Source organism: Oculina patagonica, chromosome 2 (genome assembly GCF_052425735.1).
Source record: "Oculina patagonica isolate OP01 chromosome 2, crgOcupat, whole genome shotgun sequence".
NCBI lineage: Eukaryota > Metazoa > Cnidaria > Anthozoa > Scleractinia > Oculinidae > Oculina > Oculina patagonica.
The window spans coordinates 13,761,427-13,780,796 of record NC_135759.1 but is presented as its reverse complement, the minus strand read 5'-3'; the positions used below and the strand labels follow the sequence as shown (position 1 = coordinate 13,780,796).

At 38.6% G+C, this 19,370-nt stretch overlaps 2 protein-coding genes across 7 annotated transcripts in view; both read right to left on the bottom strand.

The window, feature by feature from the left end:
- LOC144638085 (uncharacterized) overlaps window positions 1–3,568 on the bottom strand; it is a 7,839-nt gene extending 4,271 nt beyond the window's left edge. Inside the window, exons 1-5 of the mRNA XM_078497215.1 lie at window positions 3,069–3,568; window positions 2,686–2,794; window positions 1,383–1,508; window positions 1,043–1,115; window positions 1–514 (exon numbers count right to left, since the gene is read on the bottom strand). The exon at window positions 1–514 is cut by the window's left edge and continues 68 nt beyond it. Of these exons, the coding sequence (XP_078353341.1) occupies window positions 1–514; window positions 1,043–1,115; window positions 1,383–1,508; window positions 2,686–2,794; window positions 3,069–3,568 (1,322 nt within the window). The remainder of the gene's footprint in view (window positions 515–1,042; window positions 1,116–1,382; window positions 1,509–2,685; window positions 2,795–3,068) is intronic.
- Window positions 1–18,607, bottom strand: part of LOC144643058 (uncharacterized) — a 26,824-nt gene extending 8,217 nt beyond the window's left edge. Inside the window, exons 1-12 of one of the 6 annotated variants that reach the window (XM_078502191.1) lie at window positions 18,556–18,607; window positions 13,612–14,147; window positions 12,645–12,753; window positions 12,314–12,442; window positions 11,885–11,960; window positions 10,605–11,461; window positions 10,414–10,506; window positions 8,765–8,857; window positions 8,299–8,472; window positions 7,619–7,716; window positions 7,193–7,329; window positions 6,119–6,486 (exon numbers count right to left, since the gene is read on the bottom strand). In XM_078502191.1, coding sequence (XP_078358317.1) covers window positions 6,422–6,486; window positions 7,193–7,329; window positions 7,619–7,716; window positions 8,299–8,472; window positions 8,765–8,857; window positions 10,414–10,506; window positions 10,605–11,461; window positions 11,885–11,960; window positions 12,314–12,442; window positions 12,645–12,753; window positions 13,612–14,111 — 2,331 coding nt within the window. In that variant the 5' untranslated portion in view covers window positions 14,112–14,147; window positions 18,556–18,607 and the 3' untranslated portion in view covers window positions 6,119–6,421. Of the gene's footprint in view, window positions 1–6,118; window positions 6,487–7,192; window positions 7,330–7,618; window positions 7,717–7,844; window positions 8,473–8,764; window positions 8,858–10,413; window positions 10,507–10,604; window positions 11,462–11,884; window positions 11,961–12,313; window positions 12,458–12,644; window positions 12,754–13,611; window positions 14,943–17,309; window positions 17,381–17,936; window positions 18,002–18,555 lie in introns of those variants that run through there. The other 5 variants (XM_078502190.1, XM_078502192.1, XR_013568842.1 and 2 more) reach the window with 5 other exon arrangements.
- Window positions 18,608–19,370: the final 763 nt, after the last annotated feature.

Here is a 19,370-nt window from a genome sequence, read left to right as displayed (position 1 = left end):
TGACCATCACCTGTTCCATTCTTCTCTTTCTTGCTGGTTACATTATTAACGTTTTTGTTGAATTCATTGGTAAAGCTCAGCACTACGCCAAGGTAACCACTTGACTCAGTGCTATCGGTTTCTTCTGACTTATTTGACAAGTTCTTGCTCTGCTCGTTCATAAACTCATTATCATCTAATCCAATTAGTTTGTCAATAATACCCAACAGAAGGCTTCTTCTTCGCTCTTGAGGTAATGCTCTAACTTCTTTTAACATGTCTTCATTATCACCTGTTCTTGCTTTCGATAAAAAAGACGCTTCATCTATCTTGGAAATCCTTTTCCCTTCAGCCATGTTTTTAGAACCTCCATATTTTTCGTCAAAAGAAAACAATGCATCAATAAAGTGGCTCGGGAAGCTGCTCTTCCTATCAGGATTGCTCTCCTTTTCTGTATGTTGAATTCTATTAGCTTCATCCTTCGACTTCAGACCACGAATGATCTGATCGCACATTCGTTCCTTGGCTTGTACATCTTTCCGGAAAAAAGAAATAATTACCACCAGTTGTTAATAAAGGAGTCAAGTCCAGTAAATACAGAAAACTATACTTTCCTCATTATATTTTTAAGGCGTGTACAAATAAATTGTAGATTTCAAACGTACTGACCTAGCTTTTCCAAGCTGAATAAGATGTACGTGTAACGGTCAAAAATATAAAAAAGTTAATAACAGGATGGTTTCAAATCACAATATGACACGGAAAGCAGCAAGTACAACAGTATATCATATGGTACAAATTGGTATTCTTTTTGACATAGTGAAACACATTTAGTATTCGAATAAGGAGATCTGTTATGTCTTGTTGACAAATATAAAAAGTAGCGAACATATTTCACACACACACACACGCACGCACACGCACACAAAAGTTCCAGATGTTGTTAGCTTTAAAGAATATCAATGTTTCATTCCACACCTGAATTATCAACATCAGTAATATTTGTACAGCAAACATTTTTTCATCTGCTTTGAAAGAACAGTACGCAAAACAAAGATCAAACCTGTGACTGGCTTTTCATTTCCCATAGACATCACTGATTGCATAGGATCACTGGGAAGAAGGGAACTTTTTCTCTACAATAGAGATAAAAGTAGTCAGTGTAGATCTGGCTTATCAATGAAATACAATACGGGGCTTTTCCATTTTTCATTTTTACATTATTTTTGTTGAATGATTCTTCTTTCAGAACTCAGTAGTTTGCTTACCAATTAATAGACTACGGATTGCCAGTTTGGATTGATTTAGTTCGGGTGTCCGAATTGTTGTACAACCATTTTGGTTAAAGCAGTCAAACGCAAAATATTAAACCAAAATAAAAGAACAAGACCTGAACATCTTACCACAAAATTTACCATTGTAATCGACAACTTTCTCTTCACTGATGTGTCATAAATGGGCTCTTTTGTTCCAATGTGGAAGATCACAGCAAAGAACAAACCTATTCCTATCAAAATAAGGGTCATTACCTGAAAGAGGGAGGAAACGTTTTGTATTTGCATACAGACTTGCTCTCAGTAGTACTTTCTATTTGTGTGTGCGTATATTTAACAATAATTCTGCAAAATCGCACTGAGCATCGGCTGATATTAAGCCAATGAGGCCCTAGGATTGAGTAAGACACAAATGTCCCAAAGGTAAACAAGACCAAACAAGGTGAAACTGTCAACGAATCGCATTTTTACGGTATCGCCTAGCAAATTAAACCAAGTTAGTAAAGCATGTGTTAGCTAACATTTGGGTTTTGTCTATTACTTCATAAAACGTGACTTATTCTGAGCTTAGCTTCATTTCAAAGTTTACAATCCTCAAGATTAACACAGCCGCAAAACAGAAACGAGTAAACCCCCCCCCCCCCCCTCCAAGCACTGCTTCATTTGACTTGCGCAAGGAATATTGCTTTAAACAGCGCATTTATTTCAATTCTTCCCATAAATACTCTTTGTACGTCACATTTTTACAGAATTAGACGAATTTAGAAGATACTGTGCTATTATATTTCGGCTCGCTTTCCTCGCGTTTCATTCAACTCACAGAGTGAGCATTCCTCAACAAACAATTTTGGCGCATTTTCATATCATTAATTCGTTTAGATCAAGCTGAAACGTCCACATCGTCGCATTCAGTCTATTTGTAATGTAAGAAAATAAATAATTCGAATGCTCGTTTTAAGGCTGATTTAAACAGTAGGACTTTCTCGCATGCGACAAGCTTACGACAGGCCTATGACATGATTTAGGATCATTTACACGCGTACGTGTCTGTCGTAAGGATGTTGTAGGTTGATTTACACGACGCCGTTCGTGTTGTAGTCATGGCGTAAGTGTATCACATGCGATAATCATCAGCAAAATCGTACCGTCTAATTCGCCCTTTAAAGTTACGAAAAATTCATGCGACTGATAATATTAAAATATAACCGGCGTATGGACGTAAGGACGTCCGTCCGTCTGTCCGTCCGACGGACAATCAGGTAATAACCAAATATCTATTAAGCACGATGGGTTTACCAAATTCAGTTAGGTATGGGCTTCGCTTGCGTGCGCCGAAGGGAGCTCCTCTGAAGTAAAAATTCTAACAATTTAGACAAATGCTTCCTTACTATCCCACTGTTATTTTCCAACGTTAGTGAGTTTTCATTCTTACTGTAAAATCCATTGAGCTTTCTGATGTCAGTTGATCTTGATTATCTTGTCCTAAAATCGCCCAGGCCACAAGATAGGAAACGATGCCAGTTAAGAATGTAAACGCCATTCTAAAAAAGTGAAGTCGAGAAAAATCAAACATATTCTCGATTTCAACGTATAAACCTAATTCCTAAAAAGTAGATGAACTGTCAGTCACCATGGTCACCAAATCAGTGTCAATCTTTTCTGTTTTATAAACGATACATTGCTCACATATGCCATAATCATCATCTGTTATTTTGTTACTATAAATGTTTTTTAACTGAATGTTTATGTTGCTACTATGACCACTAATCAATCAGAAAACAAAGTGTATTGTTTATTTGAAAACGGCGCTCGTACCTTAAAGCATTTAGTCTGACAGCCTCACTTTGATTCTTGGCTATAAATGGAACTAAAGAAAGGTGTGAGATCTCAATAAAGACGTTAGATGTTGGCAAAGATGTTGCAATTGCGACATAGTACACCATAAGTTGCCATTGACTTGGCTCGCTGCTGCAAACTAAACAACTGCTGAAAAACAATGGCATACTGACAGCTGTCAACACGGTACCTATCAGGTGCCACGTCATCTTCTTTCCATGCTTGCGTGACAGAACTGGAATATTCACTTTGTCACACAAGTAGCCGGCCATCGGTCGAATAACCAGTGCACTAAGAAAACGACTGTAAAGTGTGATCCAGCCTGCATTAGACGCTGACAAACCGACCACTTTCATCAGGAAAACCAGTCTGTACGAGGACAACAACAAGCGTGTAACGTCATATATCACGTGACCCACTCCAAAGGAAATTTGCTGAAAGAATGGTGTGCGATTCCGAGATGCCTCGACCGTTCCCATGTCAGTAACACCAAGTACTGTATTCTTCACCTAGCAACAGTATTTAAAAGGTATAGGTTGCCATCTTCAACTTCGAAATTAAAGAGGTTTCCGCACACGTAAACAAGACTTGTTTTTGATTGATTCAGCTTTTAATTTATTTTTTAAAGCAAAAGCGATTATAAATTACCAATATTTAACAACAAATCAGCAACATTTTTCCATGGTCTTAACTTCGTTACAGGTTACGCCTTTTTTTGACTTGTGCTCTAATCGAACATAGCTCTCGACAAACGAACGAGCGTATACTTAGTTTAGTGTCAGAGCGTTTAGATATATCTCGATAACAATGAATTCGATGGCTACTTAATTCGGCTTGTTCTACTCTAGATTTTTGGTCCATTGTGCGACATCATAGGAACGAAATAGCCTTATAAGTATGCAGCGCGAAGTCAGTTCATTAGTAGGCAGAAGTTGCTCAAGGGCATCCAGGGGTGTCCCTAGACAAGGTTTAATTACTGACCCAATATAACAACTCAAGATACTCGCATAAAGCACTTTCGCCGGTTAACGTTTGAAACAGTAGCACATCTGTATTATCTGCTCGTACGTAGCAGTCTTCTTGTTTTTAACATAACATTGAAGAAAACTTATAAAAATGCATTTTATATATATTCCAAGCTAAGACTTGAAAAAAAGAAAAAATCAAAACATCTACTATTAAAATAAGTTATACTGAATTGCTGAAATGATGCTAACGAGAAAGTTGAAGAAAGGCAGCTGCATTTCATTGAGTTAATCGGGCTCCAAACTTGTGTAGTTTGCTGTCTTGCTATTGTCAGTCATTTAATTCGACGAATTCATTTGACAGGAATGTATAGTTTCGACAATTTGGCGTTCCCAGTTACTGTACATAACATGGCCAAGCGCTAGCGATTCCATGTAATACTGAGTTTTATGTCATACAAAAAGAAACTGAAGGCTTTGGCTAATAACTGCTTTTACTTACCTTACTTTCGTTTTCGCTTTTAAGAAGTTAATCTTTGTTGTTCAGGGCTGTCGAGTTGGTTCAAACAACAACGTCGTGGTAGATTAGGTGCAGTAACGTCTTAAAACAACAGCAATGTCATAAATGATTAAAAAAAGCAAACGTTAAAACGTGTCTCCTTCAAGGATATGGTACAAACACGGTTAAGCTAAGAAGCACCGCGTTTTTAAACCACAACATCAGTTTTTCTATGTGCAAGAAACTGTATATAGCCTATATCTGATTACGTACGTTCACTGAACATTTTCTTCGTCAATAAGATACTTACAAACAAAAGACTGTGTGCCCATAGTTGGAAATAACATTCCGCGTTCTTTGTATAGTTTCACACTTCGATACATCCACGAGGTGCATAAACAAAATGAATTTTGTCACATGTATATCTGCAGCTTGGATAAAAAGCTACCGCATTCCTGAGAGTTTATATCTTAGTGTGCGTTTTTCCGTTGGTATAATCGAACCGTATGAAAAGACAACGATGAGACGCGACAATTACCGCCTCGCTCACGCCATTTTATACCTCAAATATACCCTTCTTTATAAACTTAAGGTTAAAGAGATTCAAAACTCAAGGTAATGCAGCTTTTATCTGAAGTTTTGTTGTCATGGTAGACTCGCCCCTCCTTGCATGTTGCACGCTCCACTACTAACAGCAGACAAAATTAATTGCCACTTCTGCAGGTGACTGACAAGGCAGCCTTAAAGCTGAATGATTGGTCAAAACATTTCAACGTGACGTATGCCTTTGCCACGTTATCGAGTTTGTTTACTGACAACACACAACACTCCTACGCTTGTGTTGTTCAATACGCGCATTGTGTGCCGAGAAAGCAATATTTTTTCAAGTGCTCATTTTTTTCAAACAAAGCAATTACAAGTAATTTATATATTGGTTACCAAATTACTAAATTCAGATGTATATGATAACGTATAGAATCTGAGCAGTCCCTAATTAAATAAAAAATCGGGATCATTTCGGGATCTTTATCACTTCAGGGTCAATTTAGGGATCTATTCGGGTTCTGGATCATTTGAAGGTTGTGTTCTCATTGGTGTCAAAACTAATCTCTGGACGGATTTGCATTAAATTCGAACTAAAATCATGAAAAATTCGTCGTTGAGGTTTACGTTCTTCAGACTACGAAGGATTTGGTCTTTTCACGTATTGTTTTGCTCATTAAATATTTTGTTTGGCGACATTCTCGTTGCCCTTCCCCGTCGTGGGTTCGTAAGTTTCCTAAAAGGAAACGAGGACGCCCGGGCCAAGAGGCTGACATTGGGCATTCATAACTTTATATACTTAACGTGACACCAGTGTCACCACATGTATTTGCTCTCCACACAAAAATAAGTATAGTTCTCCGTAATTTACGGATTTATCCACTTTGAAGTTTACAAGAAGATACATTTACGCGGATCATTTACGCTGCGTCAGCTATGATTTCAGTTAAGTTAGTTATCGATAGCAACAACAACAACAACAACAACAACAGTTTATTTGACAATAAATTTACCTCTTTATTTTCAATATTTTGACCTAAACTAAAACAAAAATTGTGACTGGCCATCTGAAAAATACTTCCGGAACTAAACTCACCAAAAAGTATTCATTTAAAAATTTACTGATAGCTAGTGATTTATTGAATGTGCTTTAATTTGTACTTTATTCAGGATGTTGCTAATTTCAACTGTAACTTAAAATAAGTAGCAAAAGTTGCTATTCGAGAAGAGGAGTATATTGACTTGGGTTAACTTTACACTATACGCTTAACAAAGTCCCACTCTTATTGCGTATGGCATTGATATAGGCATGTGGATCAGCTCTTTCAGTCTCCACTTTGATAGCTTTCTTCAGCTGCATCTGTTTGTGTAGCTACATTTGCTTTTGAAGCTGCAATAGAAAACACGTAGACGTCAAGTAAGAAGAGTAAATTGCTGTCTAACAGCACGGTAGGCCATAATGCCCAATGCCCAAATCCCCAACGTGCCTCTGCATACTTTGTTATATGTTACTGGTTGACTCTACCCACATTCCATTAGTTTTACATCTCAAGTGACTCAATATAGAAAGCAAATCTGATGCAGGATGATCTAATCGCGTAACTCTTGTAAAGTCGCCCTAAAATAGAATTCACCAATCACGCCGCCGTTCCTTGGCGAGTATCTCCGAGCAGGTTTACTCGTAGCCTGCTCCAGGCTCTCGGTAGTTATGGGAGGGCGAATTTTAAAAGCGGTTGAGCGAGGAAAAAAAGAAGGCGTTCGTCCCCTCTCGTTTTTTCCTCGCTCGCCCGCGTTTTTCGCTTTCCCCTTCAACTACCAAGAGCCTAACAGGCTAGTTTACTCGTTCATGTCGTACCATGTCGAGCTCAGTCTTATTCTTTGATGGCTCTCGGACTTCTATAAGTCATTGTGTGGTTTAATGCATGCTTAACATCGCAATATATTTTAACAGTTATCAAACGAATGAAAAGCTAGAAAATAAAATAAGAAAATAAACAAAAATAAAATAAAATAAAAATGAAACGTAAAAAATGACTTCGGATGTGATAAATTATCCACGCAGATTCGACACTAGCATTAGCAACCATTTATCTTACCATTTCGCTTAGAAGTTTTGTGTGAGGCTTGGAATATCAACACAATCAACAAACTGATGGCAGCAAGTGAGCCTGGTACGAGTAAAAACACAATTCGTACATAGTCACCACACTCTTCACAGTCCTCAGATGCATCACTGCAGAAAACAATGATTATAAATTAGCTAGTATATATCAGCCTTTAATAAATAAGCTCCAGACTGTTTTAATATGAAGTTAGGTGCAGTGTCATATGCGTTTTTTTCTATCTTATTTTACCTGGCGTTGCCATTTCTATATGAAATGAGCCAGTATCAAGTATCAATATTCAATTTTGTGCACAATTGGTTCTAAGAAAGAACTAAGTTTCGAGAAGACAGGGATAGTTTAGGTCCTGGTTAACCTTCCAACACTACTTCTAACGCCCAGCAAGGAAAATAGTTTTACCTTTCTTCAGGATAGAAATTCTGTATGACGCCGACCAAAGCTCCTCCAGTCAGACTCGTTAATAAACCAAAGAAGGAAAATACGAAACCAGAGTTGCTCTGAGAGAAAGACGTTCATTGTGATTTAAAAATAATAATGGCAAATAAAAAAAAAAAACAGTACAAACAGAAAAGAACGAAATTAAATCTACAACACACAATAAAGTGAACAAAGATCCAATGCTTACAACATCTAAACAGACAGGACGATTTTATTTCTGGAAATGTTAAGTTATTCCAATGTTAAAGATGATTTCCAGTCCGCACTGCGCAATCTCTGCCTGTAAGGTTGATGTGCCGAGTGAGCCTAGGCCTCACACGAAAGAATGTTTACTGGTCAGAATAAAAAGTACGGGACAAACTTACTTTTTTCTTCATTATTAACGCCACACAGCCTTACAAAACAGTAATAACAAGTAAAAGTACCTTAACGTTATTCTAAATCCACGTTTCAGCTCATAGAGCATTCCTGAACGAAACGACACGTAATGCCGGACTCAAAACTTTATGTACGCTGTTAAACGAATTCAAAACAAAAATGAAAACAAAACCTCGAGACTGCGCAACACGTAAAGCAGTATGAGATGAAAGGTGATCAGAAATGCAACTGAAACTCGTGGTTCTACTTATCAGCTGACTCACTTTTTTGTCTCCAATGAGTTCAGTTGCGAAGCTAAGTGCATTAACAAACATAGCGGAGAATCCAAACCCCAGAAGAGCAGCGGCCGGGTAGGTTAGCACTCTGGTGGACTGGGTAATAAAATAAAACCACACGCAAGTTCCAATCACAAGAAGACCAGCCAAGATGAACGACCGCTGAAATAAAAAGATGGCTCAGTTTACAAGGTAAAGCAGTTATATCACACAAGTGAGTCTATATGTAATTCACTTTTAAATGTAAACCTTGGGGAAGTTGTCAAGGGCCGTGAGCTGACTATTTTTCCATTATTTCCCACCGCACCACATCAAGCGTACTATACATTGGCTACATTACGGTACTTCTGAATTTACGTCGTCCTTCAATTTCTGGCTCTTTCTGCAGTTTCATAGGCACAGTTTTAAGTGATAATGAAATATATAAGCAAACTACGTAAAGAGCGTAGCTCACCTTGCTTCCAATTTTTCCAATAACCTTCTTCGTGATTCCAGTAGAAACCGTCGCACCAACTAGCATTACAAGTGGAAGATAAGCTATAGATTCCTAAAACAAATCACAGTGCCCAACATTTTAGGATAAAAACATTGGCAGAAAGAAGATAATTGATTGATGCAATACTCATGCGAATGAATAACGGAAAAATATTTAAAGCTATTGGTAAGATTATCGACTACGTAACCATACGTGCAGAAATAGGCCGAAAAGGCAAAATAAAAAAATATTAAGTTGAAATACCTACGAGAATCGTTTGTATAATTTTTTCCCTTAAGATCTAAGACTTGTCCTTGAAATGGCAATCAAATAGACTGACTGACTGACCCACTGACTGACTGACTGACTGACTGACTGGTTGGCTGACTGGCTGGCTGGCTGACTGGCTGACTGGCTGACTGGCTGACTGACTGACTGACCGACCGACTCACTGGCTGACTGGCTGACTGGCTGACTGCTGACCCTCCTTGAGACGTTGTTCTCTCGTCTGCTCTGCTCTGCTCTGCTCGCCGCCCCTACTACTACTGCGGCTGCGCTACTACTACTCCGCCGACTACTCTGCGGGCTGGGCTGACTGGCTGCTCTACTGCTACTACTACTACTGCTACTGCTGACTGCTGACTCTACTGCTACTGCTGCTGGCGCCTACTACTACTACTACTACTACTGCTACTCTACTACTACTACTACTACTGCTACTGCTACTGCTACTCTACTACTACTACTACTGCTACTCTCGCCGCCCCCTCCTACTGCTCTGGCTGCGCGGTGGTGACTACTACACCTACTACTGCTCTCTACTACTACTACTACTGCTCTACTGCTACTGTGACTACTACTGCTACTGCTACTACTACTACTACTACTACTACTGCTGCTGCTGCTGCTGACTGGCTGCCTGACTACTACTACTGCTGACTGCCCCACTGCTTCTGCTGCGCTGGTGTGCTACTCCGCTCTGACTGGCGCCCTCGCGCGCTGCGCCGCTGACTGGCTGACTCGACTACTACTACTCCTGGCGCCTGCTCTTCCTGGCTGCGCTGTGTGGTGACTACGACTGCGACGCTGCTGGCTGACTCTGACTACTACTACTGCTGACTGCTACTACTGGCTCTCTACTGCTACTACTGCTCTCTACTGGCTGCTGACGCTGACTACGACTACTGGCTTCTGGCCGCTGTGTGGTGACTACTACTCGACTGCTACTCTACTACGACTACTACTCTGCTGCTACTATTGCTGACGACTGGTTGACTGACTGACTACTACTACTACTACTGCTAACTGGCTGACTGACTGGCTTGCGCTGCGCTGACTGACTGACTGACTGACTGGCTAACTGGCTGCTGACTGACTGACTGGCTGGCTTGCTGGCTGCATGGCTGACTGACTGACTGACTGGCTGGCTTGCTGGCTGCCTGGCTGACTGACTGACTGACTGACTGACTGGCTGACTGGCTGACTGGCTGATTGGCTGATTGGCTGACTGGCTGACTGGCTGACTGGCTGGCTGGCTGGCTGACTGGCTGGCTTGCTGGCTGAGCGACTGATCAATTGTTCTAAGTAAGTGAGTAAGCGGGAGGACGAAAAGGAAGTAAAAAAGTTACCTTTTCAAACTTAAGCGTGTCAGTAAGAAACAACGGCAAATATGAATTGGAAAGTTCTTGTAAATGTTTTGCACTCGCGTAGATAATGGCAACCTGCAGAAATGGAAACAGAATTGACATTGTTCAATTGTATGACCCTTACGTCATAAAGGACACCAGCTACACAGGGGTCTACAAATAACGTATATTACTTTGTAAAAATGAGGATCCTTGAGCCAGGCTCGTACTGTCTTAACTCCTGGTGTCGGCGAAAGTGCAGGTTCGGGATCGGTAGAAACAACGAAAGGTTTGTTATTCATCAAAGTGCCTGATGCAACATCACGATCCATTTCTGGTGACTTTGACACATCCTGATCTACGTTTGCGACGGTTATCTGATCTGGAGTAGACCTTGGTCTTGATTCTCTTTCACCGAGGTCGAATGCTTTATTGTCAACACCGAAAGAAGGGCCAGCTTCAAAAAGTTCTCCTAGCATTTTATTATCACCTGGAGTGTTCATTACAGTATTTTTCTTCTCTGTTTTCTTTTGCGCTTTCGATAAATGCATTCTATTGCCTATTCCGTTCTCTTTGCAGGTTACATTATTGACGTTTTTGTTGGCTTCATTGGTAAAGTTCAACACTACGGCAACCAGACCGCTATCGGTTTCTTCAGACGGATTTGCCAACATCTTGTTTGAAGCATCATTCTCATCTAATCCAGTGAGTCTTTCGATAATAGTCGAAAGAAGGCTTCTTTTTCGCTCTTGTGGTAGCGCTCTAACCTCTTTGACCAGCACCTCATGATCACACGTTCTTGCTGTCGAAGAAAATGACGCTTCATTCGTGTTGGAAGTTGCTTTCCCTGCAGATTTCTCTTCAGAAGCTTGGTTAGTTTCAATTTCGTCGTCTTTGTCATCAGAAAACAGTGCACAAATGAACCGGCTTGGGAAACTGCTCTTTCTAACAGGGCTGTTCTCCTCTTCCGTGCTTTGGATTTCATTACGTTCTTCCCTCGACTTCAGATTTTCAATGATCTGGTCACACATTCTTTTCTTTTCTTGTACATCTTAAAAAAGGAAAAAAACACAAAGGTCCTATTAAAGGAATTAAAGTCAAATAAATACTGAGAATGTTCTTACCACATTTTTGATGAGATGTTGAGTGAATTGTCTCATGTATTGCCTGTACACTAACAATATGCATATATGCTTTTTTTACAAGCAAAAGTTAGACAGTATATTTTATCAAACTTATATTTGACTAGGCCTTCTTCCAAACCTTGCATAACTGAAAATCTGAAGGTTGCAGGATCTCGTTAACGGACCAGTCAACCTTGGAAGGGATTTTACCGTTAGATGCAACGTTTGTCATTCTAAAGAATTATAGCCTTTTTTAAAATTCTTCACCTGAATACTCAATAGCTATCAGTTTCATTTCATCTGCCTTTACAAGACGGTTTGACAACTCTGATACAGACCAGAAAACGTACCTTTAACCAGGTTTTCATTTCCTATACACACCATTGATTGCATGAGAACACTAGACGGAATCAGCGATCTTTTTCCCTACGGCAAAGATAAAATTCAACAGTCAAAAGAGTATTCGATATTTATAAATTAGAGATAAACATGTGCGGCTTCCCAGGGGGTCCTTGCTCCCCTGTTCAGAACTACTGGTTTCGGTTTCTTGGATTGGTTGGGTTGTTATCTGATCTTCGGCTGATTCGGGTTGAAAGCGAGTTGTTTTAAAATTCTTTTACAGAAAAACTTCAACCAAATCCACCGTTTCGACTTAGTTTGGGTGCCGGTTGAAACATTGATCTACCAGGCCAACCCGGAATGCATTTTTCCCAATACAACACGAAAAACCAATTCAACCGAAATAATTAATCCAAGAGAAAAAGACCCAAGTATCTTACCACAAAATTTACCATGGTAATGGTTGAAACTCTTCTCTTTGCTGATGTGTCATAAATGGGCTCTTTGGTTCCAATATGAAAGATCGCGGCAAAAATTAAACCAATTCCTACCACAATTAGAGTCAACACCTGAAAAAAGTCAGAAAGACAGTTAGGTTTGCATCATCAGACAAATACAATTTATGATGTGTTTATCTCAAGTTATGCATAAAAATATACTCTGTGGTAGAGGTCTAGCTATTGATCACAATTCTTTACTCTCTGTGGGTCGAGATTCCTTATTCTATTCGTTTCAGCATACAACCTCAGGATCCTGAGTTTTTATTCTTACTGTAAAATCCATTGAGCTTTCTGCTGTTAGTTGATTTTGATTGTCTCGTCCTAAAATCGCCCAAGCCACAAGATAGGTAACGATGCCAGTTAAGAATGTACACGCCATTCTAAGAATGCAAAGAGTTAGTTAAAAGTTGAAAATAAAAACATAAAAAAAAAAAAAAAAAAAAAAAAATAAAAAATTATTAATTAGGGGGGGGACCATAAGAAACAAAAAAAAAAAAAAAATAAAAAAAAAAAAAAAATAAAAAAAAAAAAAAAAAAAAATTTTTTTTTTATATAAAAAAAAAAAAAAAAAAAAAAAAAAACTTTTCTCCCCCAAAAAGCGCGCAAAATTTTAAGATATTTTACTAGGAAAAAGGCCCGACGAAGAGTGTTTTCCAAAGTACCGAAAGATTTGGGGTTGAACAAATTCACGTTTTCTAAAAATTCACGTTTTCTAAAATTATATAAGCCATCCTGCTAATTGCTTTAAATAGCATAAGAAGAAAACCCTGACAAGTTTTAATTCCTGGAAGTATATAAAAAGACTTTTAACTTCTGATAGTAAAAGGTAGTGTTTAGCATATGTTTCTTACGTTTTACCCTTTATCACATTGCCTACATAATATTATGCTTTGATCTAATAGTTAGTTTACAGTTATCATAGTTATTTGTTAATAAATTCAGGTTACCCTTAAAGCTCTCAAAATACTTTTAACATTCCTCAATAAAAAGGATTAACATTTAATTTCTCTCTACACATCATGTGTAGAGAGAGAGAAATTAACTCTTCCGCCATGGCATGGCGGAAGAGACCGATGTATACGTTGTCTCAATGACCACCAAAATAACGCGTACCATTCTTGGACGTTTAATTGCTAATAGAATTTTAAACAACAAAACGACAACAGCAAAAAAAAATCTCTAACTTATTTTGCCCTTATGGCATATATAACATGGACAACTGAAAACGGCATCCATACCTTAAAGCATTAAGTTTGATAGCTTCACTTTGATTCTTGGCTATAAACGGAACCAATGACAGATGTGCAATTTCTATGAAGACATAGGATGTCGGCAAACATGTACCAATCACGACGTGGTACACCATAAGTTGCCATTGACTTGGCTCGCTGCTGCAAACTAAACAACTGCTGAAAAACAGTGGCATACTGACAGCTGTCAACACGGAACCTATCAGGTGCCACGTCATCTTCTTTCCATGCTTGCGTGACAGAACTGGAATATTCACTTTGTCACATAAGTAGCCGGCCATCGGTCGAATAATAAGAGCTCCAAGGGAACGGCTGTAAAGTGTGATCCAGCCTGCATTAGATGCTGACAAACCGACCACTCTCATCAGAAAAAACAGTCTGTACGAGGACAACAATAAGTTGGCAACGTCAAATATCACGTAACCCACTCCAAAAGAAATTTGTTGGAAGAAAGGGGTTCGATTCTGCGAATCTTCAACCGTACCCATGATGTTCCAGCAACACTAGCTCGGGTAGTTCTTCACCTTGAAAAGACATTTAAAAAGAACAAACTGCAATCCACGACTTCAAAGCTAAATGTATCCGGTTAATAGGGTGTTCTATACCTACTCTCAAAGGATTCACTTTGATTGATTTGGTTTTTTTCTTGAATACAAGACTAAGCCATCAATCTCATCTTCCCCAAACGGTACCATTGTAATAATTACTCATATGAAACATCAAATGTTCAAGTTCTTGTAAATCTTTGACACGAAAATGTTGTAAACTCTTTTAGAAGAGAGCTATGTAAAAGGGGCAATGTGACGCAATTTTTTTAGGCAATTTCGGCACAGACCACATCACAATAACGGCCTCAAACTGTAGAAGAACTCAAAAGAAATACAAAAAGGCCAAAAATGGGCATGGATGGGCAAAATTCGAGAAGATTAAAACGAATTGCGTTCGGGTAAACTTGAAAAACTTCGGCCCGACTTTTTTCAAGTTTATCTTAATCAGTGTATGAAAGTGTCATTTACAATGCTCGAAAATCATTATTGTTTGTTATGTGGCCGTGATTTTGCCAATAACAGACTTTTGCTCTGCCAATTTAAAGTTTAGAGCTCGTAATTATTTTAACAAAAATATTAAAATAGAATTATCTTAAATACCGTGCCCTACGTATCCCCGTTAAATACGCGTCATTATTATTTGAATGCAAAAAACACCTCGTCACTAACAGGGTTGGGCACCGATACAGGATCATAGCTCATCACCTTCTTTTCTTCGGGCGGAAGGGAATTAAAAAGGGTGTTCAAAAATAAGAAATCCAGGGCACTGAAATTTTGCATGGTGGTATTGGCTTGATGCATACCTCATGAAAGAGGTATCCGACCTTATGAAGCTTTAAGGAGAATAGTTTACGGTTAAAAACTAATTTCTTTCCTATACAAATGAATTTTTTGTTCCATAAACAATGATCTGGTTAGCAATCAGTCACCATTGATCATGAAGAGAGGCAGGTGAGGCAGTTCATTTTGTTCAAACGAAAAGGCATTCCCTGTAATAATCAGGCAGTCTAGTAGAAGCGTTGTGTACTTGAAGTTACAATGAAAGGTTCTAAAGAATGCTGTGTTCACCATTAAATGAAAAACAAAACTTTAACCAGTCTTAGTTTAGTATTAGTGTACCAGAAGTACCGAGTATACCTACGCTGTACATGCAGATCCGTGAAATATGTACGGTATCAGTGTTTTCTTCAGATGGCTTTTCAACTCAATAACAAACATTTGCAGAAAATGAGTACACCCTAGTCTTTCTTGTCGCATTTTTTTCTCCCAGAGAAAAAAATTCAATCGAAAATGTTACGTCTCGAACTGATCCTACCTGACTCGCTCTGGCACATAGATAGCCTAACTAAATTGAGTCAAAATACCATGTACTGAAAAAAGTCCATTTGGACTATTCGCCTTATTTTAATCTGTCGTATGCCAATTCTCTTGTATTTGAATGCACATGACAAGTTGAATGATTGATTGCATTTAAGTCGTCACTTTTGATTTATGGTTATGACAAGGCAATCACTCTCAAGTCTTAATTTATCATGTTTGGCGCCGTCCGCGCCGAGTCGTGATTATTCGCTAAATAATAACATCAATGGCATCATTTCCATTTCATATTTTTCAGCTTTTATGTTAGTAAGAATAGCCATTACATTGTTAACAATGTATTTTAATAATAAAAAAATTCATAGCGTGTTCCTTAACCAGCCCGACCCCCATGTTAACCGAAAGGTTGATTGTCATGGTTGAATTTTTCAACTGCAGTACGTAAGATATCCTGATTCCACAAGAACTCGTACCAGTCAAGAGAATAATACTTCATATTCTCTTGTACAAGTGTAAACGAAACTGGGATCAAGAAAGCAACATTAACATTTCTTGTCATTTTCCAGTAGTTTTGTTTTCACTAATGTTCGCTTTTGGTTTTAATGATGCACGCTTCTAGCACGTGCACACAGTACTAGAGCGATAGTGGTGTCACGAGTCATTGGTGATACTGTTTCCGTTCTTATTATGCTTTACAGGGGGGTCCAAAATAGGCTTTTGCAATCCCACATCCCGCTACCCTATTTGGCCCTTATCCCGCTATCCCCCCTAACTGAGAGTTTTCATCCCGATCCCGCCTGCTAACGTCTCAATTCATAAGTATAAGTTTCCTCCGTCCGTTATACGCAAAGGGAAGCCGTTAATTGATTAGCTTATAATTAGTAGCTATTAAAATCCAAATTACTTTCCTAAGCTAAGGCAAGACCAACTGTGTGAAGGGCTCCAAGTTGCTTCATAATATGGAAACCGTATTACTGAGCTACGGCTGTGAACTATGACGCCACTTATGCCACTAATGCGGTTTTGATACTTTTTCACCTTAGTACTTCAGGCATAGGTTTTGTAAAACGAATCGACTGTTAAACCGTAAAGGACAGCTAAGTAGAGATTTTATCCCGACTAGAAAGTCGACAGACTTAAAGTAGCTTACTGATGGCCAAACCACTGTCCTCTTTTACAAAACCTTCACCCTCGAGCTCACAAGTTTCACTGCCCGAGTCGTACTCAGTTGCTTTTTCTTCTAGGGTGGGATTCTGCAGTTCTTGTTACACTAGTCGGGAAACGGCTGATTTTTCTCTACCTGGAGAAAATACCGGTTGCATGCGCAGTGAAAACAGTTTGTTTGAGCTTTAAAAGAGTTAAAATTGTTAAACAACTTTACAAGACCTTGAAATGCAAGCTGGTTTTAGACTCTTTTCCGAGGTCCTGCTAGGATAAATTCCGAGAAGCGACGCAGCATTTTAACATCGACATAGAAGAAATAAAATTGTGACGAACGACACGACTTGTGTTGAAATAGCGACTATGGCGACAGCAAAGGAGAGAATTTTGACAACTTCGGCGTTCGACTGCGAACTTATGTAGTCACAACTCCCCTGCACCATTAACAAGAATTGGTCATTAAAATGTTTCGTAAATACAGCGATCTCTCTAAAGCATCCCTGGTGAGGGGAATTTTTCCAGCAGATTTAACAGGCAGAAGCTTCCAGCGGATAAACACAATGGCAACCAACAAACATATTACATTTTGATTAGCGAAGTACAAGCATATAAGGCAAATTAGCTCAGATGTCATTGCAGCCGTGCGAGATGCAAACCCACCTTTGAAAAATCCGCAGAAGATGAATGCCAGCACACTGAACAACCCTCGAAATATAAAGGATTTGTTTGGGAGAACGGTTTATTTCATCCCGCCTTGATTTTGAGGCCCATTCCACATCCCGCCAAACCTACTTCAAATGGACCCTCTTACAGAGGACGTTTATTAGTATTGATCATTATTTTTTCATCACTTAGGAGCATATCTTTCTTATTATTTATTTATTTATTCCTTTATTTGTCTTATGTTTCTTATTGGTATAAGAACATTTTTCTTCAGTTGTATTGTTAGCAGATTCATTGTGAAGTGGCAAGTTGAATTAAACGTTAAATCGTAACTAGAACGTTGTACTTTAAGGGTATTTAAACGAGGGAAAAGCCCTGGGAACGAGGTTGTCGAACAAACATATCAAAGCTGAACCTTCATTGTGGCGTTATGCATTGGGAACACAGTGTGTAAATTAAACAATTTTTGGTTCCCAACTGCCGCACGTTCCTCTCCTAAAAAAGCTTTCCTCAATATACTAAAATGCAATCAAGAAAGAAAGTAGCTATGATATGGAAAGCTACAAAGTTGCATTTAATTTATTGATTGATAATCATGTATGAAACTCTTTCAGAAGCACGTACCTTTTTGGTATTTCCGCTTTGGCTGTAAAAACACAAGTACTCCCTGTTCTAAAAAGCCTATGAACTGTTCATCGCGTTATATGTTTGTTCCCATCTCCGTGAGGCATACGTTCTAAATATAGCAGACAAATTTCTCCGACAGGGCAACGTTCTCGTGGTAACAGCCCGGGGGTAACAGACTCAAAGTCCTCAAAACATTGACACAAGAAACGATAAATGTAAAATTTTTTTTTTGATATTTGCTGGTCGTTGTATCAATTTCAATGGACGAAAAATGTTACGAATCGCAAATAAATTTAATTAGTCGGTTTAACAATAGCGACATAAAAACGACATAACGGCATGATCACGCAAACGAAAATAACACCTTACGTTGATTTTTGATGTCATCAGCTAGTGTGAAAAACAAAAAATAATGACAACGATCGGGAGGAATATAATGACATAAAGAATGTCCATGATAAGGGCTCTCAAATTTCTATTGGTTGAAAAAATGATGTTTCAAGATAGAGCGCGCGAACTGGCAGCCAAATTGGTTGGATGTAGCTGGAAAACTTCAAAATTACCTGATTCATTTGCGACCATTTGCCGATAATCAAACAATTATTTCAGTACTAACCTCTTCCAAAAATTGAAATTGTGAGCTGCTACAGTAAGCTAAACACTCCGACAGAACTCCTCTCACGTTTAAATTTGAAATGTTTTTTTTTTTTTCATTTTCTTATGCCGGGGGTGCTATACGTTTTGTTTTACTAATAGCTCTCTGCAATAAAGAACAAAGTTACCTGGCAACAAAACTACTAATATTACAAAACCGAAAGTAAATGTTGTAGAGTCCAGCCCTGCCTTACAAGCAAATAATACTGGTGATAAGTTCAATTATAGAATTCTAAGTAAAAATTTGGCACGGTATAAAGGTGTCGTCTTTGTATAACAGGGTTCAAGACTAAGAGAGACTTTAATACTAGTAGACTTCGTAGCTAAGTACCGACATGTCAGTCTTCACTTGTCAAAATAATTTATCATCAGGTGGTGCCACAATGGGGGGACGGATCTAGTCTAGCAAACAACCATTACGCGTATCACGAAAAAAAATGAATGATAATGGAGGAATAATGTTCCGAAATACATTATCTCGGATTTAATTTTTTTATATAAAACTAAAAATATATGAAATCCATTTATAACACTGTCCACTTTTGCACCTGGCAAAAAGCTAATTACGTGCATATGCCGTTTACTCATTGAAAAAACTACGTTATGAAAACGGACTTTGAAAATTCAAAGTATCTGAATTAGAAAATAGTAGAAGGCTTAACAATTACCTGCAGTTAATTGCTGCTCCTCTTGTTTGTGTTTCACTTCTCGTTGTTCGTTCTTTCTGGTGCATTATACGAATGGAAAACAATTCCCTGAATTTGATTTCTGTCTGGC